This window comes from Sceloporus undulatus, chromosome 3, assembly GCF_019175285.1.
Source record: "Sceloporus undulatus isolate JIND9_A2432 ecotype Alabama chromosome 3, SceUnd_v1.1, whole genome shotgun sequence".
Taxonomy (NCBI): domain Eukaryota; kingdom Metazoa; phylum Chordata; class Lepidosauria; order Squamata; family Phrynosomatidae; genus Sceloporus; species Sceloporus undulatus.
In genome coordinates this window covers 73,221,245-73,248,651 of record NC_056524.1, presented here as the reverse complement: position 1 = coordinate 73,248,651, position 27,407 = coordinate 73,221,245, and the positions used below count along the sequence as shown (strand labels likewise).

Genomic DNA, 27,407 nt, shown 5'->3' with positions numbered 1-27,407 from the left:
TGTGATCATGAACAATTTTTAATGTATGAAACTCACAATACTGCACTTGTTTATTAAAAAAAGGATCAAGAGACAAAACAGACTCTTGAAACTTATTGAAGCTATGAACACACTTTCAGCTGTCTACTGTATGACCACTCTGATGTTTATAAATACCTTTATGGATGAGGAACATTTCAAATATGATATGCTTGATCAATTTTTAGAAGTCCTACTCAGCCATAGAATTTTGCTTTGCTTACAAACCTCATATCCAGATCTAAATCTATTTATCCTGTTGATCTTAGAATCCAGGGTTCCTTGTAGTCATTTTTGACTAGTTTTAAAAACTAAAAAAGCCTGGAATTTAACAGCATTAAGAAAGTATATGCTAAGTAGGTTCCGTTACAGAATGAAAAAAGAGGATCAGACTCATAATTGGAATGACAAAAAAAGATAGATGTTTACTATCAGTTTGAATGCTGAGCATTTATGTCACATGTACACCAAAAAAAGCCACTATGAGGGCTGTTCAGCTCACAGTGAATACCACTGTTTAAATTACTGTTGAATCGGGGGGAAGTTCTTAATTGCTTTTTATGTAAGCACAGCTGATTCCTCCATAACAGAGTCATTACTAGAGTCCTCCAAACTCTGCAAATCTTCATCATTTTCAGATGCTTCTGCTGGACGTTTCATACCTCGCTGTTGTGAAAGGGACAGGATATATTTCATGTTGTAACAATTCCAGTCACAACTGCAAAAACAAAACCATTGGAAATATTTTTAGGGTAGCTTCAAAGCAACGCTAGCAAAAATTTCTTTATCTGTATAGAGCCAAGAACCAAAAGTAACATACTAGTTGAAAATGATTCATATATGGATCCAATTACTCAAGAATTACCACTGATCTCAATGAAACACAAAATGACTGAAGCAATATGGACAGCTTCCTATGGTACTTGATCTATTATGTCTCACTGACACATGCTATTATTATATACAGGATTTAGTTATAAAACTAGATGTGTTCCTTAAAATTATTTCTTTAACTCAAAAGAGATAGGTGTTAGGATGATTTTCCCCCTCTTTTACTGGCCTCCACTCTTCCTGTGATTCCCATTTTAGTGGTTGAACTTACAGATGTATGCTTTTAATATGCTGGAGTGGGCAGGCTTATCTGTTTTCTCTGTTTTGCTTTTCACATATGCTAAGGATTCTGGAGGCACCTGCTGTTTACCTTGCCTGTTGTTGGAAAGACATGGCTAAAGTAGCATCTAAAGCAGAATCTGTTCTTTCCAAGCCCAAAATTTATGGCATTGTTTACTACAGATGTATTGCTGCAAAACTTCACCAAAAGTGTGTGTTTCACCAGCCCTCTTTCACTTTCACCCATATGCTGGTGCAGCTTTAAAAATTGTTCCAGATAGATGACAAGGAGAAAAATAGAGGCCAGGTGGGCATAAACAAGCTTTGTTAAAAGGATCTTCACTGTCACAAGCTTTGCTACTGAGGTATGCCTGTACGTATACACACACGTTTGAATAAGATCTTTCTTCCTTACTAGTAACCTTTATAGTTTCATTACCTAATGTGAGCTGTTCTAATAATAAAGAGCAAAAAGAGCTATGCCTCTATTTTCAGGTATTATCATTTTCAAAACTGACTAATTCAGGCAGGGACTACTTATTAAACACTCCCTGCTTAGTAATCAACATTATCTGATGTACATTAATAATCAATGCACTGTTGCTGTCCCAGAATGTTGATTACTAAATAAATCAATTTAAAGCAAAGGTGGAGAATTTCAGAACAAATTGCCTAATTAAAACAATATTTAGGGGTCTTGAAGATTTGGAAGGCTGCAAGGGCAGTTTCAAGGGCCACACGTGACCTCTGGGCACTTTGCCCACCCTGGCCTTAAAGCCACAGAATGAGAGGTGTGAATGACTGCTCAATGGACTTGCCAAAACATAATCACATAAAACTCCTAGGCTAAAAACCCTTTTAGGGAATGGGAGTAAAAGGGAAAGGCCATTTCAGTTTCATTACTCAATATTTATCCCCTTGCTATTAGGGAGGGATGTGGTTTGAAAGAAAAAAACAGCGTAATACATACAGTTTGGAAAGATCTTCAAAGTGACGCTGAATGCTCCTCTGGAGAAACTGAATGGTAGGGAGCAATTTATTACACCTGGAAAGAGACAATAGACACATACTCCATAAATCTCGTAGTAGTTATAATCATTCTGAACCTTCTTAAAATAAAACAAACTAAATAGTCAATTTATGCATCTAACAGAATAATAATAATAATAATAATAATAATAATAATAATAATAGGATTTATTTATATACCGCCCAATCACTGGGAATCCGAGCGGTTTACAACAGAGGGGATAATAGACGGTTCCCTGCCCTCAGGCTTACAATCTAAAAGACACGACACAAAAGGAGAAAAAAGGGAATGGTGAGGGGGGGAGGGGATCAGGCCCAGCATTCTTCTTTCCCTCTGAGGCCTGGACCAAGGCAGATGGACCGGAGGGAGGGCTTGTCTTCTTCCAGGCAGGCCTGGTGGAACTAGCCTGCCTCTCTCTCCCTCAAGATGGAGGATGAAGGGAGGGCTTTTCTATGTATGAAGTATTAAAAAGCTGAGAAGGGCTCTATAGTTGGACCTGTCATTTGGAGTATACCTACTATTTGCAACAGTGATAAATACATGCACACTAAGCAAATGTCATCTCAAATGCTAAGCTTATCCTAATTTCATCGCTCTTAAAATTCACCATTTAAGGAATCATTTTGGCTGATACGGTTCAGTTTTCTAAAGCTAAGCAGATGTAAGTCCAATTAACAGTAACAGGAACCATTCCAAAACTCTTTAAAAGGTAAAATTCTAGCTTGTGTTGCACTCTCCTATCTTCACTCCCCTCCTAAGCAGTTACTCACTAACCTTGGTTTTAACTTGCACCCATGTAACATTAGCAGCTTCTGAGTCCAGGTGAGGTAGAATTCCAAGTGACGAGACTTCTCAAATGAAGAAGCTAAAAACTCTAACAACTTTTCTACATATAATTCTGGAAGCGATGAGGAGACTACTTCAACTGTATTTTAAAAAAACAAACAGAAATTATTAGTTAACATCACATATGCAAATATATAATTTGCATAAGAGTAGGCTGTAAATCACGGATGGATAACTTCAGTAGGTTCAGAGACCTGATTTGTACCCCAGAAACATTCCAGGAGCACATGGACAGCCAAAAAACCATAAATTAATGAAACTAAATGCTGGAAGCACCTTGAAGACAACTTGTGGTTTTGAAAGAGATATATTGTTATGTCAAATAGTGCAAAGAGCCCTGTAACCTATTTAAAAGATGAACCACTGTTCCTAGAGATTTCGGGGGTGGGGCAGTTCACCCTTTTTTGCCAAAATGGGGCAAATGTGAGAGAAGTTGAAGATTGCAAAATAGCCATGGGGGGCATACACAGCTCCGTGCGGCACTTCCACGCTCTAAATTCTACATGACTCAATATTAAGTATTCTAATCTCAAGTTTTAGTTATGTGCATGTTTGCCACAAATGAAAGCCAAATCAATGAATTCCTATATTTTATGATATCATATATATTCATGTTCACTCCTTCCTTCTGTTCCTATGGTAGTTACTCATATGACCTTCCACCCCGCATAAGATCATTTGGGGTGTTATCCTTTCCGTTGCTGATAGCACAGAAGTCCAGAAAATCCAGCCTTCTGCTACTACCACACTAAAGTGGCAGCAACAGTCCAGCTTACTTTCATTATACGGCACTGTTTCCAGAACCTCGTAAATTAGCTTTTTTTCATTCAGCCGGAAAGCCATGACAATCGCCTTGGTGTACTCCTTCAGAAGCAGTACTTTACGAATATTGCTAGGAGTGATGTCAATTTCTAGGTCGTATGGATCAAAGATGAGTCCAGCATCTAAAGAGTAGATGAGAAGTCCTTCTGTGGTGGTTGCTGCCCAACTTCGTCCTGCAAGAGAAACACTGGTTCTGTTAATTAAAACTGTACATGCCTAGAGACAGCAGGCAGACTCTTAAAAAATGATATTTAAATACAAACAACTTTCTTAAGTTCATTAGCTATTACAAAGACACTTGATTTCACTACTCACATATTATGAAAATGTCAATATTTGACAAATACCTAATAATTGTGGTTAGTTACATTGTTCTAGATATGAACTAAAATGGACATTATTTCACAACATAGTCGTGAAGAGACACTAAAGGAACTGATAGACCCATTGTGAAATACGCACCAGTAGGAGAGAAGCGAAGAGAAGTCACTCTTATCTCTGGTTTAAAAGATCGAGAACTCATGTCACCTGAAACAAAGTGAAAAATAAATTCAATATCTTCCCTCAGTAAATAATCAGTCTCATACATACTATAATCAACTACATGTATAGCTTGTACATAATTCACAATATTGCAAGTTAATTCCATTCAGCTACTAGTAAGTGTATAAAGGTAGCAGATAAATATATGTGATTGCGCTAGTGTTTGCTAGTGTTCAAAAATATTTTTAAAAACCCAAAGCTCAATCTTTGTTAAGTGTTAAGTTTTTACAAGGTTAAATGCTAAAATGAATGGTAACTATATCTTACCTTCACAACAATCACCATCCGTGAACTATTATCTACATATGAGTCAAACATTCTATGGCTTCATCCACACTGCAGAAATCATCCAGTTTGACACCACTTTAACTGCCATGGCTCAATACTATGGAATTTTGGGATTTGTAGTTCTGTAAGTTATTTGGCCTCCACTGTCAAAAAGCTCTGGTGCCATAACAAATGATAATTCCAGGTTTCCATACCATTAAACCATGGCAGTTAAAGTGGTGTCAAACTGGATTATTTCTGCAATATGGATGCAGTCTAAGAGGCACCTATTACAGTGGGATACAGAACATGTTTTGATGTTTCTATTTAAGAAATCCCCCTGGATGGTGCTCCTAAGGAGGGCACAGCCCTCTTGGGGGGAGGGGAGTGAGGTTATGGCACATTTTCCTTCATATAGCCACATATATAACTCATGTGCATTCATATTCATTCTCCTACAAGGCCCTGTTGCTGAAATAACATATTAAAAACACACTGTCATCAACAGAGGCTTTTAAAAACCCTAATTTCCAGGAGGAGGGGATTTTTTCAAGGGGACATCACAATGCACAGTAAGGTCTAGTTTTTTTCCCCACTCCTCCCAGAAAATGTCCCTCTCTGTGATCAAGCTTTTTATTGATGAGGGTTTTGTTTTAGCATATTAATATATTATTTTAGTATTTTAGAATTTTATAGTTTTGTGTTTTATTATTCATTTTGATTTTATATGTTTCATGTATCGCTCTTTGGTAAAAAGGGCATTATAAATAAATGTTAATATTGTTTTTAAAAGTCTGATATTTATTTATTATTGAATTTATGTCCTGCCTTTATAATTGCAATGCAACTGGGGAGGGGGTGTGTGTGAGGAAGAAAGGCTGCAGACCAAGTGTTCCCTCCCCAGCATTACAGAAATACCTAGGAAACAAGTTCAGACTGCATGACGAATCAAGGCTCCTCTGCTAAAAGCCATATAAACATTAATGAATGAAAACAGATAAGACTGTGAAAGAGAACCAACATGGATAATTTTACAATGCAAGATTAGAAATGAAAATGCCGCTATTTACAATAGAAATAGGCACAAACCCTTGTTTCCTAGAATCAACACAAAACATGAAAGAGGTTGATGCAGTTACCTCAAAAATCTGAAATATTCAACTTTTCAAATGTTCAGAATCTGAGGGAGATACACTCTACACCTCCTCAGATCACCTGTTCAGTTGGACTCCTTTATGTTTCAGAGTGGAGCCCTGGTACTGAAAATCAGGCAATTTACCCACATGGAAAAAGGGGGATATTTTTAGTGGTTGGTCTACAAGCTAAAATAAAATGTCTGATCACCACTTTGGCAAGTGAGAGCCAAAAAGCATGTTTAAAAGATAATGTTTTCAATGTTTTCACCGTTTCCATCCTTCATTGACTTGACAAGGAAGGACACATGCTCACATAGTGATAATTCATATGACACAGGTAATATGCTAAGAACTGGTATAAGGAAGAGATACCTCTTTTCACTCCTGGAAGAGGAATGGCAACACTATCATCATCCCCAGCTCCTTCATCGATTAATGCCATGCTGCCAAATTCAGTCATTTTCCTGCGATCCAAATATTCCTGTAAAATAAGTAACATGACTAATGAAGAATAACTTCTCCAAGCAATTTATACATCATTTCAGATTTAAGTGTCTGAAATTTCTGTGATGTTGCCTCATTTCCTGTAACCATTTTGGGAGGGACTTCAGAGGAAAAGTGACATATCTGGGAGTAGTACAGGCTTTGGGGGCACTTGTGGGGCTAAGTGGGATTATTTTCACACAATGCGGGTGGGGTTTCATCACTGTTTGGGGGGAAACTGCCCAAACTTGTGCTATTTTGTTTTTAATTAGGGGGTGGGAAATGGATGGGGGGTTGGGCATCTGGTGAGGAGTTTTAGGAGTCACAAAATTTGGGTCCACAGACTGCAAGGATCCCATGGGCCACTCTATGCCCATCCCTGCTTCCAGGTAAATCCAACAGTGCCTTTGGTTTCTGGATAAAACTGAAGCACTACAAAGGCAACACACAAAAAATAAACAACACTGCCTTAAAGCAGCATTGCTTTAGAATAGAAACACAGGTAGGAAACATATGGAAGTCTATATCCCTGGGCCCAAAGGCTAAATGGTCAGTCTACTACTCAAGCTGCTGTAGTGAAGCAGCAGCAAACACAACTCCATTTCATAGGTCAGGAATAGGCAATTCTCTAGGTGGTTTGTAGGAGATCAGGAAGTGTTCTAATATTTTTCTAATAACTATCACAATTAAAAACTCAGTCACCCCCTAACCTGCAGATGGAGGGGGGATGCTGGAAGAGGGACAGGAGCAGATTTATGTGTGATGAAAGAACTGATGACCTTGGTTCTAAGATCACAAATTCTTAGACTTGTAGCCTGCCTGGAAACTAGCATCTGGAATCATCAACAGAAAGCCATCTCTTCAGTGAAGAGAAATATATTTATTATAGAATTATAGCTAGTGATCGTTGGAAGATTTTTGCCTGCTCTTTCCCCCTCCTTAGATAGATAGAGATTTCCTGCAGGGAATCTCCTCTCTCTCTCTCATTCAAATTAACATTTTGGGACTAACAGACACACTGTTTCAAAGATTTTCAACTGAACTGTTGGTTTTCCATCTTTCTCCTCTTTCAACTTTCTTTGGAAAGATGACAAGATAAAGATTTCTTTTTACCTAAACTATTTACTAGCTAGATTAGGATACAGCCCTTTATGTATAAATAGATTAAAACCATTAGTAAACTTTTGTTTGTACTACAAGCTACTTGTGTTGTTTTTGGAGTCAGTCTCAGTTCTTAGGGAAGCATAGTTAGACAAAAGAACACTTCTGCTACTCTGCTAATTTAAAGCTAGACCCTAACAGGCTTGGCTTTGATATTTTTGATATTTAAATATATTTGTTTTCTTTACAAAGCCTGAAGCCTTAGGGAACTTAAACTACCCTACAGTGATGAGAGATGCCAAAGATGAGAGGTTGGGGAAGGAGGTGTGTAAGGAAAGTGATGCCTGGAAAAATTAGTCTATATATTAAAGAAAGCAACAGAAGAAACAAAGGAGACAACCCACCAACTAATCCTAGCCCTCTGCCTCTATTGTCCACATAGGGACATTATTATTTGTGTGTGGTTGCACATTGCTCTATTTCCAATAGGAAACAAATAAACAAATACTTCTATTCCATTGTTATTAGTTGCATCTGCCTGGCCAACTGTGCCAGTTTTCTACATGTGGTTCTAGTTGGAAGACTATTTTCTAGTAAGAAAAAAAGCAAACTAGCAAAGTTGATCCTGCAAGCCTGCCCCCACCCCCACCACAATGTAGATAATCCTGAGACTGCATACCCAAACATACATAACACATATTTCAATCACTAACCTCCATTGCATCTAAGGAAAGATTGCAGGATATTTCAAATTTCTTGATGAGAATCTGTTCCTTAACATGATAAATACAAACAAACTTTGACAGCCCCCCTGCCAAAATACATTGTCCATCAGCTGAGTAACATAGAGTAGTAAAAGATCTAAAGAAAGAAAGAAAGCAAAGTGTAACTGAGTAATTTCATCTTCATCTCATGGTTTAAAAGTCATACATCTTAAACCGTCCTCCAGAATAATTATACCAGAATACCTCCATCTATTCCAAAACAGTAGTTACACTAGAACAATTAAGCTTGACTTAAATATCTTCTGGATGTTGGAGTTTACTGTATTACCATTAATTTTATCTTTCTTGCCAAGGAACAACCATGAGAAACAATAGAACCTGCAACAATTATAGGTATCATAGGTTGAGTCTCCCTTATCTGAAATGCTTGGGGCTAGAAGTGTGTTGGATTTTGGATTTTAGGTGATTTTGGAATACATGTATTTGCATATACATACATACATAATGAGGTATCTTGGAGCTGAGACCCAAGTCTAAACACAAAATTCATTAATGTTTTGTATACACTTTATACTCATAGCCTGAAGGTAATTCTATACAATATTTTAAAATAATTTTGTTGCATGAAACAAAGTTTGTGTATTCTGAAGATCAGAAGGCAAAGATGTCACTATCTCAGCCACCCATGAAAAAAGTTTTTGTTTTTGGAATATTTCAGATTTTGGAATTCCAGAAAAGGGGTACTCAACCTGTACAGTATAGGAGTGATTCTGTCCAGTACTTATTTCTGCAATCTATTCCATTGCTCATTCCGTTTTCTTTTCCAGCTGAAACATAACATTCTGTGGGTCCTTGGACTAAATCCAGTTCATAGTCCTGACTGGAGTAAACTGATTCCACCAATGGAAGCTTGATCAGTCAACACTTATGCAAGTTCCATCAGTTCAATTTGTCTGCAGTAGTTGGAACTAACAAGCAATTTAGGCCCTAATGCCCTGAGTTCTCCAAACATTCTCTGGGATGGCTGTAGGTTGTGAACCTTAATTTTTTTATCTTTTAAAATAGAGTATGCTTTTTACTTTGGCAAACCTCTGGGTTCTCACAGGCATGAAAGCAAGCACTTCTCCTTATAATCATGTTCATGATTTCACTTCAAGATCTCCTTGTAATACTCTCTACCTATAAAAATTATCTGAAGAATATTTTTATATAAATCAGCAAAATTAGAAAGATTTTGGAAGCATTTACCTTCCTTTCTCTTACTATCTTCAACTGTTAATATTCTATAAGAAGGATGCTGAGTATCTTTACTCAGATGGCAACCCAAATATTTATATATTCAATATTCAATCCTTTTTTGTGTAGTTAAAAGCTACATTCCATTTAGGGGGGAAAAGGCCATAACTCCTGAGATTTCAACATGCACATGGAAAACATACGAGAGCCTTGGAGTAAACATGCAATGCTCATTTTTCCATACCTATTGAGCAAAGTTACCAGACACTCCGATGGAAGATTGCAATAGTAAAATAGGCATGCCTGACTCAAAAGAAAATAGCCAGTTCTCCATAGAAAGTTAACAAATATTCAACTTACTTCCCCTTAGCAGCCTGCTTGGCAGTTATTTTGTCTAATTCCTTTCTCCCCATCTGCAGGTCATGCCTTCCCACAATTGATCCCGTCTGCTCTGCATTTTCATGATCCCAAAAAGTTATCTGTCCATCCAGGGAAGCAACTGCAAGTTCCTTGCCATCCGGACGGAAAGCAACAGCAAGCACTGCAAAAGTTGGTGAATGAAGACAAAGACAAGCCTGGTTTAAGAAACGTTCCTTCACCTGCTTATTGATAATACTGCTTTCAATTCCAAAACCCAAAGCAGACTCATACAAAAGCCAGATTAAAGACCTCCACAAATCATCAGCATCTTACATTTCAGAGACAAATACATTTAATATTCACTGGCATATCTGTCCAGCCTTGTGTTGAAACAAAAAGGTGGATGCTGTCAATTCCATATTTTCTGAGTGCCTGCCTTTGTATCTTTTATCATTTTCAATATTATTTCCACCTTACCAAGTAGGCACAGTTTCTAGTATTGGTTTTAAAATGTCTTGTCCCCTATACATTTTCTTCCCAGTAAGTACACTAAGTAGTTTCCATATACTGTAGTTAAAAGCTGAAACATCCAGGCTACTCTGTACTCTGAACATCATACAAACAATACAGACATCAGGAATTGTTGAAAAGTTTTCAAAAGGAATTACCATCGGAGCTGAGTGGAAGAGTTTCCTTGGTCCTCCAGCTATCAAGCATATCCCACAATCTGACTGTTTTATCCCAAGAAGCACTTGCTAGGAGACACTTTACTGGATTAAAAGATAGACTGCTGATGGGTCCCTCATGGCCAGCTAAGACCTAATGAGAAAATGCACAAACACATGAATGTCATGAACTTTACGTGACTTTCAGCATACGTTGAAAGCCACGCGGGGAGGAAGGGGTGATGTGTCCCACAGGGAATAATGGGGTGCGCGCCTGTGGCGCGTGTGTGCCGCTGCACCACCACGTGCATGAGCCCCATTCATTTAATGGAGCTCGAGCATACACGGAATTTGCTTTATGCAGGGGAGTCCGGAACGGATCCCCCGCGTAACGCAAGGGCACACTGTAGTTCTCTATATGACCCTAAAGCAAAACCACAAAAATATATGCACATACAATCTGTGGTTGAAAGGCTGCACATCATATAGATTTCATTACTAGGCTGAAATTCCATCATTTTAATTTTCCATAGTATGTAACTTTCATACCACATGATAAACAACGTGGCTGAACTTCTCATCTTTTGAATGCACATACAATTCAAGACCACAAGCTGCTCCTCTTAAGCAAACTGGTGGACAGACTGAATCGAGAACAAGGATGCCAGAACTACCACAAAGTGGACAACTTGCACCAGAATCATAATTAAGAACAATGGGCTGGGACTAGCATAGGGAGATAAGGTAACTGGTCTGGATACATCATTACAGTAGCATCCTAGGAGAAATAAAACTAACGAGAAGTAAAATGGAATAAACCTTCCTGTTTGCCTCACACAGGATGCTATTACAGCTTTAAGTGCACAGAACAACCAGGAGAATAATGTCAATGCAAAAAGTTTTCATTAAGTAATAAGATAAACTGGGAAATAGTGTATTGTAGACTTGAGTATCTTCACTCTGGCTGGCAATCAGTTTTAAAACTCACAGGAGCTCAGTATTTGTTTTAATGATTATTTAAAACTCTGCCAGTACATGTTTTCTCTTCTAAAAGTAAAGATGGGCATGATAAAAAGTTCATAACATATTAGGACTACCACAACAGAAGTCTGTTCCTTACATCTAAAAGTCGTCCGCTCTGCACAGACCACACAAATATTTCAAAGGAGTCTTGAGAACCTGCTGAGACAATCTCACCACTGGAGTCCACAGCCAAGCAAGAGAACTGGGTTGGTCGTGGGGAAGTAAAGGTGCGAAAATTGCGGTATCTGTTTAAAATACCCAAAAGTGATATTTAAGAACAAAACTCTATGCTTATGTAATGTTCTATATGAACAATTCCATATTTCAAAAGTAAATGAATTTCACAAATGAAATTTCACAAATTAAAAATTTTTATTAGGTTTTTCATTATATTTGTACAACAAAAGCCTTATGTTCATTTTGACATATCCAATTCTGATATGGGTGTTATTTTGATGTGGGATACTTTCTACTTGTCAAATGTAAAGGAGGCCTCTTAGATGGTACAACAGTACCTGAGGATAGTATATATGGCCTAATGAACCTGTGTGTAACAAGCATGCAATAAATCTCCAGATTTTACACATATTTAGCATAATTGTTAGTCCTACTTAGAATAAGCACATAAAAACCAATAGCACTTGTCAGTCACTACCCTAAGCTCCATTCAAATGCCTTGATTCTTGGTAGGACTAACACTTGATTGAGCCCCTCACTTCTAATCCATGTTAAAATGGAGAAGTTTAAAAAATTACCTGTGCATATCAAAAGCTCGCACTGTGCCATCCAGGGAAGCACTCAAAATGACATAACCTGAGCTGGTAAATGTTACAGCAGATATGCTGCTAGTATGTTCTGTAAAAGTGACAAAACAGAAACCACTGATGGTATTCCATACCTTCACCTGTAAATAAAACAGAAAAAACAACAACATTTGGCTCCAGATACATATGCCTTTCTAGGACTGACACAGCATTTTACTTCAACAAGTCACAATCATGCACCGAAAGCACATTCCACTATGTAATACCCTTAATAGTTAAGCTCCTAAGGAAGGTAGCTAGTTAGGCTTAAGTGCAGAACTCAGAATCTTGTCTTCTGAAGCTCCATGCCTCAACCATCTCATTTTGGCCTCATAAATCCCACTGGAAACCTACTAGCCTAGGTCCTTGACTCCAGTGATGCACACTTCTGCCTCTGTTCCATGAATAATGTGTTTCAAAAATAAAACCATCACTTCCCATAGTAAAAGAGGGGTAAAAACATACATAAAAGAGGAAAGAGTTTCTAATTCTTACAAATTGTTAGCTGGAATTGAAGAAAACAGCCTGCTACTCGTGAATGCTATTTGCAATCTTACAGTATATGAACTGGAGAAGGCCCCAAACTCAGTTTTCACCAACTACAACAGACTTACTTTTCCATCATGCCCTCCAGTAACTAAGTATTGCCCATCTGGGGAATATGCAAGGGATGACATACTGTTGAAATGACCTTGCTGCTTCAGCACATAGGATTCACTTTGCCATTCCCACACCAGGAGCTGTCCCAGTCCTGTCAATACAACAAAAAGACATACAATTCAAATTCAAAGCCAACTATAACACTAACATATTTTCCTGAAACATTTTAATCTTTGTAAAGTCAGCAGTCACACTGATATACAAAACACAGTGTTTATTAATCAAGTTTAAAAAACAATAACAAAACTACCAGTTATTTCATCAGTAAAGGAAGAAGTAATGGCAAATTCTCTCTCTCTCTCTCTAAACACACACACACACACAAAACCCACCAAGGTGGTTAATAAAATAAAGCTAAAAACATGATAATAACGAAGTTAAAATATAATTAAACAAGTTATCCTTTTGAAGCACCATGTGTTTTTTAAAAAAATGTAAAATCATTTAAAAATATACTGTGAGAGTTGAGTGTTAAGACTTGCATCAAGCAGACAGGGCTATGCTACATAGCTGGTAAGACTTTTAGCACATTTAGATTACCACTGGATTTCATTAACACATCTGAAATGTTCAGATATCTTTGTGCTAAATGTATAAATTTAATAAAGAAGTACATGCAGATGCGTTCTAATCCTAAATAATACCTAATAAAACAATGACTGTAGTTCCTGTCCACATTTACACCATCAGGTCCATCTCACTTTTTAAGCTTTGTTATACTACCGTAAGTTAGTTCAGCAAAAGGTAGCCTCTTGAAAATCCTAATAGCCCACCAATACCTTATTCCAATCCATACCTTAACCATGCAAGTGTTCCTAAAGGCACACTCCACAACTTTCATCTGCTGGTAATTGATTAAAAAATTGGATAAAAGTGTAAGCAGAATAATTTGGGCTTGTACCTAATAGTTAAAACTTAAACTGCTGCAAAAACATTAATTATTTAGCTGTCTTCCTTGTCTTAAACTTTCAGTGTTGTTTTGTCTTGTCTTAAACTTTCAATGTTCTGCTTCCCATCAAAATTTGGGAGGATAACCTCTGTCCCTAATGCACAGTTATAGATTATCTGAATGAACCACTCTGTCCATGCATCCATACAGACAGAGCTTTGACCTGTAAATCCTTTCTGATTTGACCTTTAAGTCACTGCTACTGAAAGCAGTGGTCTGTAGATCAGTGCCAGCCCACAGGCCATCAGCTGCTGGTCTGTGGCAGCTTTCCAGGAAACAATGAAAATACAATTGGCACAAATATGATATTAATCTTTGGCATATAGGAAAACCTGCCTTGAATCCCACTGTAGAGAAAGGCGAGATATAAATCCTAGAAATAAATAAATTTGGATGTGCCCCGTCCCCACATCAGACAGTGTAAGAAACACCGATTTTGGATGCAAGAGCAACTGCAGCATGTCTTCTTCCTGTAACTTCCTGGGTACAATGATCTGTGCCATAAGGGAAAAGTTAATTTTGCAGCTGTTTGCCATGCCAGCTCCTTATTTCAAAGGGGATGCTGCTATCAAGAAGTCATAAGATTGGTCCTTCCAATATGGCTCAGATCTTCAGATGTTACTGGAGCAACTCATAAAGAGTTCAAGCTACAACAGCTCCTATGGTGCTATAACCAACCTCAGAAACAACTCTCTTCTTGAGCCAGTGACAAGTTGCTGTGTTTTTATAAATAGTAAAAACAACAGACTACAATCCTCTTTTGCATTAGCCTCCCAGCCTGAGGCCAGCCATCAACACAGAACAATACACATGCAAATCACTCCTGTATTCCCACACTCACACAGTATATATACACTCAATTTTCCAGGCAAAGCATTATCTGAAGATGCCAGCCACAGATATTGGTGAATCGTCAGAAAGAAACTCTACTAGAACATGGCCACATAGCCCGAAAAACCCACAAAAAACAACAGACTACAACTTAGCTCAGAACCCACCAATTTTGCCAGGACTTCATATGATTCAAAAGCGTGAAATTGCCAGGATATCATATGATTCAAAAGTCTGAAATTTACAGCTAAAATGTTTTCATCTAGTGAGCTAAAGGATTATTTCAGCATAACTGATTTCATGAATCGGCCCTAATACATAAATGTGTCCTGAAGATACATACCTGCACATCCAAAAGCAATCCAATCACCCGTACTGTTGACAGAAATAGAAGCAATCCTCTGGTCTGAAATGCTATGCAAAACAAACAAACAAAACAAGGAAAAGATTAAAACTAAAGAAAGAGATTACGAGCAAAGCAGAGATTTTGAGTACTTATGCTAGACATCCAGAAACATATACAGGTGGTCACTTAAATGAGGAAAGGACAGTAAATTCAAGCATTTATGTTAAAGTCAAGCTGCCAAGGTTTTACAAAACTGAACCCCCAAACTGGGCTGGTTTGGCTGTTCCATCATATCCCAGTACTCTAAATCAGTAGGTTACAGATGTTGGCTCTGCAGCTGTTTTGGTATTCAACACCCAGAAGCCCCAACCAGCTCGGGTAGTGGTCAGGCATTCTGGGAGCTGAAAAGCAAAACATCTAGAGATCCAAGGAGTGAGAACAACTCTAGATCACTCCCTTTCAAAAAGAGAAAATCTATTACCACTACCATGAACAAGACTACTGTGTCAAGCATGAAGAGTGAAAATTAATTTAAGCTCTTATAAAGATTTACAGGAAGCAAGATTTAACCTAAGCTTCACATTGCATCTTTACTGAAAATGTATTCCATTTGTCTATCATATATTTTTCCTCAACCTTCTTACCAATCTTAACCTCCTTCTTGGATGATGTTTTTTCTGTGCTTATATTCAATGCAGTTTTCCATGCATATACTACCAGACTTTGGGAAAGATATGTTCCCAAAATTTGCTTATTACACCATCTTGGTTCCCTCCTCTTCTAGAAAAGGCAATACAGTGGTACCCCGGGTTACGAAATTAATTCGTTCCGCCGCCGCTTTCGTAACCCGGAATACTTCGTAAGCCGAAAAAGCCATAGGCGCTAATGGGGAAAAGCCGCGATTTCGTGTGAAATAGCGCCGAAAAGCACCAAAAAATTTTTCGTAACCCGAAAAAACCTTCATAACCCGGAACAGTTTTTTTTAAATGGATTTTTTTCGTAACCCGGAAATTTCGTAAGGCGGCGCATTCGTATCCCGGGGTACCACTGTACTGTATCTCGATAGAGATCTCTAGTGCTGGTCAGCGACAGTCTCTTTGTGAATGAAGCAAACTGAAAAGCCTGAGCCACTGCTACCCATATTAAATGACTCCCAGTCTTGACTATGATATGCCAACTGCAACCCTTCCTAGAACTGGAAGATCTAATGATGGTAGTGCATACGCTAGTTGACATCAAAACTGGACTTTTGCAATGTGATCTATATATCTTTGTACCAAGTTCAGAAATTTCAATTAGTTTAAAACATGGCAGCCAGACTGTACATCTAGGAGTGAGCATATCACACCAATAATAAAATCACTCCACTGGTTGCCAGTTAGTTTCCAGGCAAAGTACAAAGTGTTGGTTATTACTTTTAAAACACTACATGGTTTAGATTACCTATGGGATTGCCTCCTCCTGAATAATCCACCTTGAACACTCAGTTCCTCTGGGGACATTTACTCATCAGCCAAAACTAGACTGGCAGTTATCACATTTTCATTGACCATCCCTAGACTGTGGAATGATCTGCCAAGAGAGATTTGACAGCTAAATATGCTGTCTGAATTTTAAACAATATTGAAGACCTATCTTTTATGCCGGCCTACCAAGTTGATTTTAAACTACAAATTTTAAATTGGAATATTTTAATGTTGGATGATTTTAATGTGTCCTATGTTTGTGTTTTAACTGAATGTGTTTAAATGGTTTTATGTGTTTTAATCTATGTTTTACCCCACCTCTAGCCTTGGGGAGAGGCAGGCAAGAAATAAAATGCATTATTATTATTATTATTATTATTATTATTATTATTGGATAAAAATATAAACAAAATATTTTCAGACAGAGGCAATATGTAATTCAAAAAGATAGCCCATATTTCCCAATATGAGCCTGTCTGCATCTTACATTCATTGGGGAAGGCTTTCTCTCAGTTCCTCTCATGCTTGTCTGGTGAGCTTTCTCAAGCACTGCTCCTAGGCTAAGGAACTAATTGCGCCCCTCTCTGCTCTCATTTTGCTGGCAGGCAGACCTTCCTAGTTAAGGCAGCCTTATGCCTTTAATCTGACTGGGGTAGAAGGATGTGCAATGACTGTGGTTTAATATGTATTGTGCATTTTAGGTCTTTCTAAATCAATGTTTTAAAAGTAATGTTTTAATTAGATTGATTGTTTAATGCTGCATTAACTTTTGCCTCATGTGGTGTTTTTTATTAGCTATTTCGTTTTAATGTGTATTGTAGGCTGCTTTGGGAGGAAGTATATAAATAAATCAGACAAACAAAATATATAGAAATCCAATCATGCATATACGGATAGCCACTATTTTTATACAATCCATGATTCACCTAACTTTTTTTGGAAAATACACACACAATGGAATTCCTGCCAACAAGAAAAAAAACCTATTAATCTAATTTACTCAAGCAACAAAAACAGCTCTTAAAGAAAGCCTAAACATTGTTTTAAACCCTACATTAGTCTTCAATCAATAATATCCATGCCAACCTTAAAGAATGGATGAGATTGAACTCTGGAAGCTCATGAAGGTGAAATATTCCAGAAGCAAAACCAGTGACCAGGAGATGAATTTTCTTGTGGTATGCTGCTGCTGTCAGAGTGTTAAAATCTCCCTCTTTGTTGAAAAAATGTCTGAGCAAAAGATAAGACAAACATGTTCCACCAACATATGTTTAATTAACACATACTTATCATTCAATTACTTTCACTATAAAGAATGATTTGACAGATTTGGGAAGAAGCACTTATGGTTTATGATACACTGAAATTTTAGTCATGATGATATAAAAAAGAAAGGAACAGTGCTAATGAAAAACCTATCTGAAATCCCACTTCCAATCCTTATGTCAAATAAAGATATGCGTAATTTTAAAAAAAAACGTTTGTTGAAACTACAGGAGACCAAGCTGGACCTCTTGATAAACTGTTCTTCAGTTCTCACACATTGAAATCTGTCTTTGAAGCTCTTTTGTTTTATATTGAGCACATATTATGACTCACAGATTTATACTGTGCTGATGAGATGTTCTTTTATTTTGAGTAGCTAAGAACTGGACAGAAATGTACACTGGCTTTGACTGTACAAACATGCTGAATAAAACAAATTTCTCCTATAACCCTTCTATCGCCTGTGCCTCTAGAAGATCACTTACTTGACAACACATGAATATTTTACTTTCTGTGTTCTCTCTTTCTCATTTGTGCTGGCTTTCCCATGGACCTCTTTGCCCTTCTGTTCCTCTGTCAACTCTTCATCTAGATCTTTTGCAGTTTCCTCCTTGTATTCAGAATGGTCTTTTGGCAATCTAGGTTTCAAACCACTTAGCTCTGTATCACACTGCCATATACACAAAGCTCCATCTCGGCTGAGAGTATACAACTGCAATACCAAGACATAATTATTACAATTATTGCACAAGAGTAGCAACTCTTAAACAAGAAAAAGTGTACAGTTCTTCAAGATGATAATGTCAATAAAGGCTGGACAACACTTGCCCCAATAAGATATCTAACAGTAAATCTCTAACAGTGGTTCCCAAACATTTCTATATCCCACACCCCTAGGAAATGTTTGATTAATGTTCGCACTCCCTACAAAAGTAATATTACATTTGAAGATGAAGCCTACATTTTGAACCACAAATTGAACCACATGCATTACTGCAGGTGGACAAATTGAACTTTAAAAAAAATAAGCTTTTAACTTTTAACATAAAATGCAAATCTAAACTGAGCAGTTAGATTCTAATTTATTCAGAAGAAAAATGAGTGATGACTCATGGTTCATCACGCAGTGATGGTGAACCTTTTACAGATTGAGTGCCCAAACTGCAACTCAGACCCCACTTATTTATTGCAAGGTGCCACATCCCTCTGGCTTTCTAGTTAGAAACTCTGGCAAACTCTGTGCTAGGGCGACAGCATGTGTGCCCACAGAGAGGGCTCTGAGTGCCACCTCTGACACACGTGCCATAGGTTCGCCATCACTGACTTAAGGACACAAGCCACTCTGTCACACCCCTTGAAATTCCATCTTGCAATCCCTGCAGGTGGGAGCAGCTCAGGTTGAGATCTCCTGATCCAACAGTAAAATTCTATTGGATGGAACTTTAAAACAGAATTTATAAAATCTTATTGACCTAGAATATTACAATACAGGGCATTTCAATGTGTACTTTTTTTTTGTCAAACTCGTTTGGATGTGTGACATTTAATAAACTCAGTTTTGCAATCAAGAGAATCTTTGTTATGATCATATTTGTTCAATCTGTGTCATAGAGTGGTACTGAGTGTACAATAGAAATAAATTAATATAAATACCACCTTCTATCAAAACCCATTTAGGTGACTCAACATAATATATCTGAGGTGCTATTTACTAGCTTGCTTCCACCTGCTCAATCAGGATACAAATCATCACCATATTTTAAAGGATAGCTTTCCTTCAATATATAAGCACTTCAAGAAAAACAGTCCATTCACAAACCAGTCAGTCTTGTTTTGTACAGTTATCTTGAAAGCAAATAAACAGCTAAATAACAACATTAAAAACTAATGTGAACAAAACAAATATGGAGGATACATACATCAAGACTGTCTTCTTCAAAAAAACAGGCTACTATGGCATCCTTATGACCGCCTAGTGCATAATAAATCAGATTGGCCCATCGTTCCGCTCCAAACACCCAAGTTGACATATCCTTGCTGCCTACTGCAAAACATCTGTAATTACAATTTTAAAAAATGTGCTCAGAAAATAAATGTCCTGAAAAAAATTCAACAAGCACTGCACAGTTATAGATAAGTCAACAAATATTTTATAACACCCAAGTGACAGCTGGCAACTTTAGGAAAAATCCAGAGAAAGGAACAAGCAGAGCTGCATGCAAAAATTCATCACCTGAGGAAAAGTCTTGTCAAAAGAAAGAAACCTACAGATCTAAACCATTGGCCTATTATTACATATAACTTTCTTCTGCATCCTCTCCCACATGCAGCCCTCTACATTACTTGGAAATGTGCTAGAAAGAGTTTTCCAGACATCTACAGCAGTCTGTGCTAAGCAGAAGACATTGTCCTTCTTGGTTCTTTGATGAAATCAGTTCCTCACAGGATTTAGGTGTCACTACCAATTACCTAAATAGTCTGAAGGCACCAGATCCCATCTGATCTTGGAGGCTCAGTGGGCTCAGGTCTGGTTGGTACTTGGATGGGAGACCACCCAGGAATACCAGGTACTGTAGACTAAACTTCAGAGAAAGGCAATGGCAAACCACCTCTGATTATTATCTCCTTAAAAAACCCTATGAAATTCATGGGATGGCTATAAGTCAGCAGGTGACTTGAAGGTACATATGCATATGTACAGAGGGTTACCGTGGTGTAGGGCTTTAAGTGTTGTACTATGACTCTGGAGACCAGGGTTCAATTCCCAACTCAGCCATGAAACCCACTCGGTGATTTTGGGCATGTCACATGCTCTCATCTTCAGGGGAAGGCAATGGCAAATTTTGCAAGAAAAGCCCCATGGTAGGTTTGTCTTAGGGTTACCATATGTCGGAAACAACTTGAAGGCACACAACAACAGTAGCATGTTTCAACGTCTATTTTTAAATTAATGAAATGATTATGATGGGTATGACCACATTACAAATAGGGTTGTTGATCTAGATATCCATGAGGGAATTTCATTTATGGAATAATGCGACCTGCTTTTTGGCAGTTCCCATTTTCTCCTGGAGTCCTTGCACTTTCCATCTCTCTAGAAGACTCTGTACTAGAACAACAGTAGAGGATGGCATATGAGGGACAGGGCAAATGAAGCCTTGGGAAAAGCATCTTTTCCCAAGGCTTCTCCAACTGGTTCCACTGGACTGAAACCACTTCCACAAAGAGATGGGCTCTCCTTTCTAGTCTCAGAATGACTCTGCTGGATCCAACCCATGAACGTATTTATGTAATACACTTCCACACATCTATGCACCTCAAGTAGTGATGAACCTTTCAAAATAAAATAACAAGATAAAATACTGCATTAAAACTACTAAAATCACCAGAGGTTGCGGACCAGTGTAGTGATCGGGAATATGCTGTTAGGAAAAAGCCACATGGGATATATAGTCACAAGAAATATAATATGTATATGAATGTATTTGAAAGTAACATGACACAGCAAAAGTTATTGAATTGTCACACAGGTGTTGTAAGTAATGTAATTAGAAGGTCCTGAAAGCCAAGGACATATGAGGCAATGACAAAGTGAAAAGATACAAATTGATATCACCTGAGAGTCATTGAGTGGACAGTAATGTATGATGCAATGTGAGGGCTAGATTGAGCCAAGTATGGTATGTCAATCATAATGTATGTACACGCCCAGGAGGTGGCAACTGTATAATGAATAGAGAGACAAATGTCTATATAAGCAATAATGTATGGCAATACTTTTTGTGGGTATAGAGGAGTATAGTAGTGTGGGTATTGAGGAGTATAGTAGTGTGGGTATTGAGGAGTATAGTAGTGTGAGTAGTGAATTGTTTTGTGCATAGTGTATATATTAGAATAAAAGTAGATCTTTATATAAGAAGACTACTGTGTTGACTGGTGTCTTGAGAGCTGAACAAGAACCAGCAGACTCCAGAGAAGATTGGAAGACATCTTCAGCCAATACTCAGAGCTACTGGTCAAACTGGTTGTTCTTCCGCTGACCAGGGTGGTGAGAGTGAAAGCCAGGAGAAGAGCTGCAACTCCCATCATCCCTAACATATGCTTGGCAGAAATATCCTACACTGGGAACATATGAGCTTTTGACAGGGAGATCATTTTACAAGATTGATGCCACAAAGGAGAAGTTTCTCCCTTATTGTGTTATTATCAATTGCTTGCCATCAATTTAGACACATAAAATTTCTACAAAAAGGAAAAAATAGTAACAAATGGAAAAGGTAATATAACTGATTACAGCCCTGTAGCAAAAAACTTTACCTGAACAACATTCCCAGACGCTCTCCTTTAACTATGGAAGATTTTCAAATCTCTTAGAAGAAACAAAGGCAGGTTACAGACGGGCAAAAAGGGGTGTGTTCATGACGTCTTGAAGGTAGAGCCTTCAGACGGCCCTTACCTGAATGCCGCCATGAACACGCCGCCCGCACCCCCCCAATCGGGAAGAAGCAGCATTAAAAAGGTGCTGCTTTTCCCCGCTTCTTTTCTATATAGTGCGCAGCTGCGCATCTCTGTCTGTAAGCTGCTGCACCGGTACGCCAGAATTGCTACGCCGCTAATTTAAGTTGCCCATTTAAAAGCTCCGTGTCTACTGCGTCGCATAATGAGTCGGGGTCCTGGAACATGCGCAGTTTGCAGTCAGGCTTTAATTGCAGCGTCAGCTGCCATGCAGGTGTGGAAGCTGCAGCACAGCTGCAGCGCATTTTAAGACTCCTAACCCTAACCCTAACCCTAGAGCTGCATGTATGCATGCGATGCTAGAATCGTGGAAAGTTTGGACTTTAAAGTGAACCCCTACACACATTCCTGTGCCATTTTCACCTAACAATAAAAAAATGCTAAAACTTTAAATATTTACATATGTACAAGGGAGGTGATGGGGGATGGCAGGGGGACAGCGGTGGCAGCGGCGACAGCTGTGGATGTGCATTGCAGATTCAGCAAGAGCACAGGGACCAAAGGAGAGGAGGCATCTATGATGCTGCTGACACTGGCAAAGTGCAAGCGGACAAGGATGCCAACACCAGCTGATCACCACCTGGCAGGAGACCACCATTGTTCTTGGGTAGGACGGGGGGAAAAGTTTAAAGGGGCCTGAGCGCTTTAAATGTGCACATAAGCTTTCGGCCGCCGGTGCTGACCACCGCAGCTGCGCAGCTGCGCATCCGCCAGCCAGCAAAAGAAAAAAAAAGCCCCGTTTTTGGCCGCCCGTGAGGAAGCTGCCTCTCTCTTTGCAGCGTCCTCCGAGGCAGCGGTATGGAAACTGCGGGTCAGAAACGGCCCCAGGTGAGGCGTCTTCACTGCCCCCCATGTGGAAGCCCCATACACCTGAGCCACGCCCCCGGGGCGGGCGGTCTGGAGGCTCCGTATTCAGCAGAATACACCTCCAAGACGTCTTCCCCTGGCCGTCTGTAACCCGCCAAACAGCACTATTTTCACTGACATTCAATGTATTTGCTCATTTTTGTTGTTGTTTTAATGAAATACATAAATACTTACTTGGAATCATCAGTCCAATCAATGCATGTTGTTTCATCATATGCACCATAATAGGTTGTGTCAAGTACAAAGGCATTAAATTCTCGCTTCTTTCCTGGGGCATGATACATCATAGCCACGTTGTCCTTTGTGACCACAAATTTTCTGTTTCATATAAAATGAAGAGTCAACTTCATGTATATAATACTTCAGCAAAAATATGCAGGTCAAAGATGAAGGCAAGCTATTTAGGATGCCAAGTATTCACACAATTAAATTTTAAATGTGTACGTTTTTGAGAGAACAAGAAAGAGAAAGAGAGAGAGAGAGATGTTTATACCAGGGTAGGCAAAGTTAAGCCCTGCAGATATTGCTGGACTGCAGTTCCCAGCATTCCTCATCAGTGACTGATGAACTTGCACCAGTCAAGTTCAACATCTGGAGGGGTACATTTTGCCTACCCTTGACAATGACAGAATAATACAATTATTTATAATCAATTTTCTATTAAGAACTTTCACAAACTATTAAGTTTGTATTCATTTTCAGTATGTGAAGATGAATCAAGGAAACAAATATTTTTTTTCTGTTATGTTTAGTCTTTTCAAACAGGTTCCCTTCCCTTTCTAAGCATGTCTACTCAGGAAATGGTAACAGAACAACTACTACTAGCACTTATAAATAGCGAAAAAGGTCAAAAACAAAGACAAAAACTTCCTCATACTTTCCATTTGGAGAAAAGCAGACACTGTGCACAGGTTTATGAAAATGGAACTGATGGATCACAGATTTACTTATCAAGCTGACAAGTAAAGCAGCTCCCTCTGTAGGAAAGACAATAATGAAATAATTCAGACAATCTTCAAAAGATTCAAATATAAATAGCACAATCTGCAGTGTACCTCTTATATTTATGAAAGAAATATAAAATTAATCTAGTTGATCTAATTTCAGCAGCAAACGCTTAGGGACTTGGCTGCATGCCAACAGAACAAATAAAGACAGATAAAAATGGTCACTTATCCTTAAAAGGAATCTAACATATTTCAGTATTGCTTAATATAATTTTTGATGCTGATAATCTTTTCCAAGATTTTTTAAAAACAAATACCTTCATCAACAAGTATAGCAAGATTTCCATCTGGAGAGAGTCCCACACATGCCACATTGTATCGGGTCGCTAGCGGTAATGTTTCAGATTTGTTACTGGAAGAGAAGGTGAGAAAACAGCATGGTAAAAAGTGACAAAATGCATATTTCTGCCTAAACTACAAAAGGAAACCTGTATGTCTGAACATCTTTCTGTACACAGAATCAGGCTTTCCAGGCAATGTCAACCAAAACATATGAGACACCGGTGTACTAAACAGAATCTATACCCTCTCCAGCATTCCTGGAACCAAACTCCAGAGGATACCAAGGGCCCACAGTTTGAAAATCATCATCCAAACGTTGGTCAGCAGGTGATGAATTGACCACTGCAATCATGAGTACAATGACAGTGTGAAATAGTTAAGAGCTGCATCAATGAAGGCATTGGCTGCTCTAATGAACCACAGATCTTGAAGGTCTTCAAGATACAGCAATGTTTGTCAGAAAACGAACCAAAGAAGCTTTTAAGCAGTATATTTCATATACTTTATCAGGAAGCAGAGAATCATGCCCTGCCTCCAGACCTCTAGCAATCAGGCACCATTTGAGATTACTGTTATGATAACAATGGAAGACAATGCTTACTTTTTCAAATCAAAGAGAGTAATTCGGTTTCCCACAGGACTGATCAGAGAATTTCCATCTGGAGTAAAGTTCAGGTTTCCACGTCGGTAGACTGTACCCAACAAGTTGGAGAACTAGGAAGAGAATAGGAATTATATTAATCTGACTGAACTAAAAAAAGTGAGATGGTGTGCAAAACATTCAATTATTATTGCCCTCTTGAAGGTGTCAAAGAGGTCAATTCAGTGGATATGAAGGATGTGGAGTGACATAGTGGGTTGAGCTTTGGACTATGACTCTGGAGATCAGAGTTCTAATGGTTTTCAGCCATGAAAATCCACTGGGTGACATTGGACAAGTCACATACTCTCAGCCTCAGAGGATGGCAGTGGCAACCCCCTCTGATGAAACATGCCAAGAAAACCCTGTGATAGCTATGATAGATGAATCCAGGTACAAAAACAGTTGAGATACTTACATCAATCTCCACAACCTGGTGATATCCTGGGCTACAACTCCCATTGCCAAATCCAACTTGGTTACCCCTGCTTTCTGGTAATGAAGGGAATTGTAGTCCAACACATCCAGAGGATGCTAGGTTAAGGAAGGCTAATGTAAGCAATCTGTTAATATTTTGGTCCTAAGATGACAACAGCTGGAGAACAGCTAGACATAAGAGATGATACAAATGAAAGCTAATACAGACAGTTTAATAATGTGTCAGTCATGTACAAGGCCAAGTTAAACTCACACACAATCCTAAGACCAACTAGTGTAAATGTCCTTTAGATTAGTGTTGCTCAAAGTAGCCTATGAGCCACTGGCTTCACAGAGAGCTTCCAGGAAAAAAAGAAATACAAAGGCACAAATATGATGCAGGACCCTGGTACACTACAGAAATAAAAGTAATTCAACACTGCTTTAACTGCTGTGACTCAGTGCTATGGAACTCTGGGATTTGTAGCTTTGTGAGGTTTTTAACATTTTGTGTCAGAGCTCGGATGCCCTCCAAACTCCAAATCCCAGAATTCCATAGCATTGAGTTATGCTTTATTTTTGCAATGTGGCAACATAAAATCCTAGAATTAGAAGAGCCCATCCAGCCGCAAATAACAAAAACACCATGTTTCTACCTGAGAAGACACCCCTAGGGATCTCTGGGTCCTCCAGGGCAACTTTTGGTTAAAGCTGACCATAGAGTTGTGTGGGAGGACCTAGATATTCCTAGAGAGAACATATGCAAATGTGGGGGAATGAGTGTATATGTTGATACATAAGGTTTTCCAGCACCTCCATTGGCTTTAGTACTTGTACTTTGGGATACATAGGGTGGGACACTTTGCTATTCCCTCCCTATTGTTTTGGACAGGAGGAATTTCAAAACACCCTCCACTTCTGACCAGGACTGAGAAGCATCAGTCTGGGCCCACAGCAAAAATACAATTCCCAGAGTTCCAGAGCATTGAGCCATGCCACTTAAAGAGGACTGTTTCTCCAGTGTGAATGCAACCCCAGAGCTCCTGTTTTGAAGCCAGGCACTGCAGAAGTAAATCCACTCTGACACCGCTTTAACTTTATGCCAGGGCTCCATGCTACAGGATCCTGGGCTTTGCAGCTTGTTGTGGCACCAGAGCCCTCTGACAGGGAAGGCTACGATGCCTCAGGGAACGACCAGCCCCAGGACTCCAATGAGCCAGGGCAGTTAAAGCGGTCTCAAACTGGGTTAGTTTCTGCAGTGCGGATGCAGCCCCAGTTCCACAACAAGAAAAGGGGAGGAGGGAAGAAGGGTACAGGGGACAAAGCCCTTGCAAAGCCAGCTTTCCCCCCAAAGCCTTAAAGTGCTCCCCAAACTGCGCCCTTTAAGAGATGTTTTTGGACTTCATCTCCCAGAAGCCTCAGCAACGTTGGCCAATAGCCCGGGATTCTGGGAACTGGAGTCCGAAGTCACTTAAAAAGCCCATTGCCATAAAAGAGCCCCGCGCCTTCGCTTGCCTTGTAGGCGAACTTCATCCCTGCGGCCAAAGCCCTGGAAGATCCCACGAGGAAACCTGGGTCGGCCGGAAGCAGCTCTTGGGTTTACTTCCGGGTCAAAGCCTCAACCATAGCAATCAAGGGGAGACAGCTCTGAGAGGGCGCCCCCTGTGGCCAAAAAGGCAATGGCAGCCTTGCACAGTTTTAATTCCATTCATCCTTGTGCCCCTCCAAGCCCTTTCTGACTTATGGCAAACCTCCCACAGGGTTTTCTTAGCAACATTTGACCAGAGGGGCTTTTTAAATCTGCCATTCCCTTCCCCTGAGGCTGAGAGAGTGTGACTCTCCCCAAAAGGAACAAGCTTCTCCGCTGAGCCTTTAGTTCAGCAAAAGACACAGTCCTTGGAAGTAATCGCAGTTGAAATATTCTAGTCTATAGGGAGGGGTTGTGGGTTTTTGGGTCTATGGCCATGTTCCAGATGAATTTATTCCTGACGTT

The 27,407-nt window shown here is 39.1% G+C and overlaps 1 protein-coding gene across 1 annotated transcript; it reads right to left on the bottom strand.

The window, feature by feature from the left end:
• On the bottom strand, positions 1 to 27,007 carry PWP2 (PWP2 small subunit processome component). The gene is made up of 21 exons (XM_042460293.1): positions 26,930 to 27,007; positions 24,959 to 25,071; positions 24,333 to 24,427; positions 23,946 to 24,045; positions 23,243 to 23,386; positions 19,606 to 19,741; positions 18,172 to 18,398; positions 17,507 to 17,650; positions 14,952 to 15,022; positions 12,783 to 12,919; positions 12,121 to 12,269; positions 11,463 to 11,610; positions 10,346 to 10,496; positions 9,678 to 9,858; positions 8,070 to 8,217; positions 6,145 to 6,253; positions 4,289 to 4,354; positions 3,781 to 3,999; positions 2,933 to 3,083; positions 2,099 to 2,173; positions 1 to 736 (listed from the first exon to the last, which is right to left on the bottom strand). Exons 1-21 carry the CDS (start codon positions 26,945 to 26,947, stop codon positions 577 to 579), a joined length of 2,742 nt encoding a protein of 913 aa, XP_042316227.1. The 5' UTR covers positions 26,948 to 27,007; the 3' UTR covers positions 1 to 576.
• Between the last annotated feature and the right edge of the window lie 400 nt (positions 27,008 to 27,407).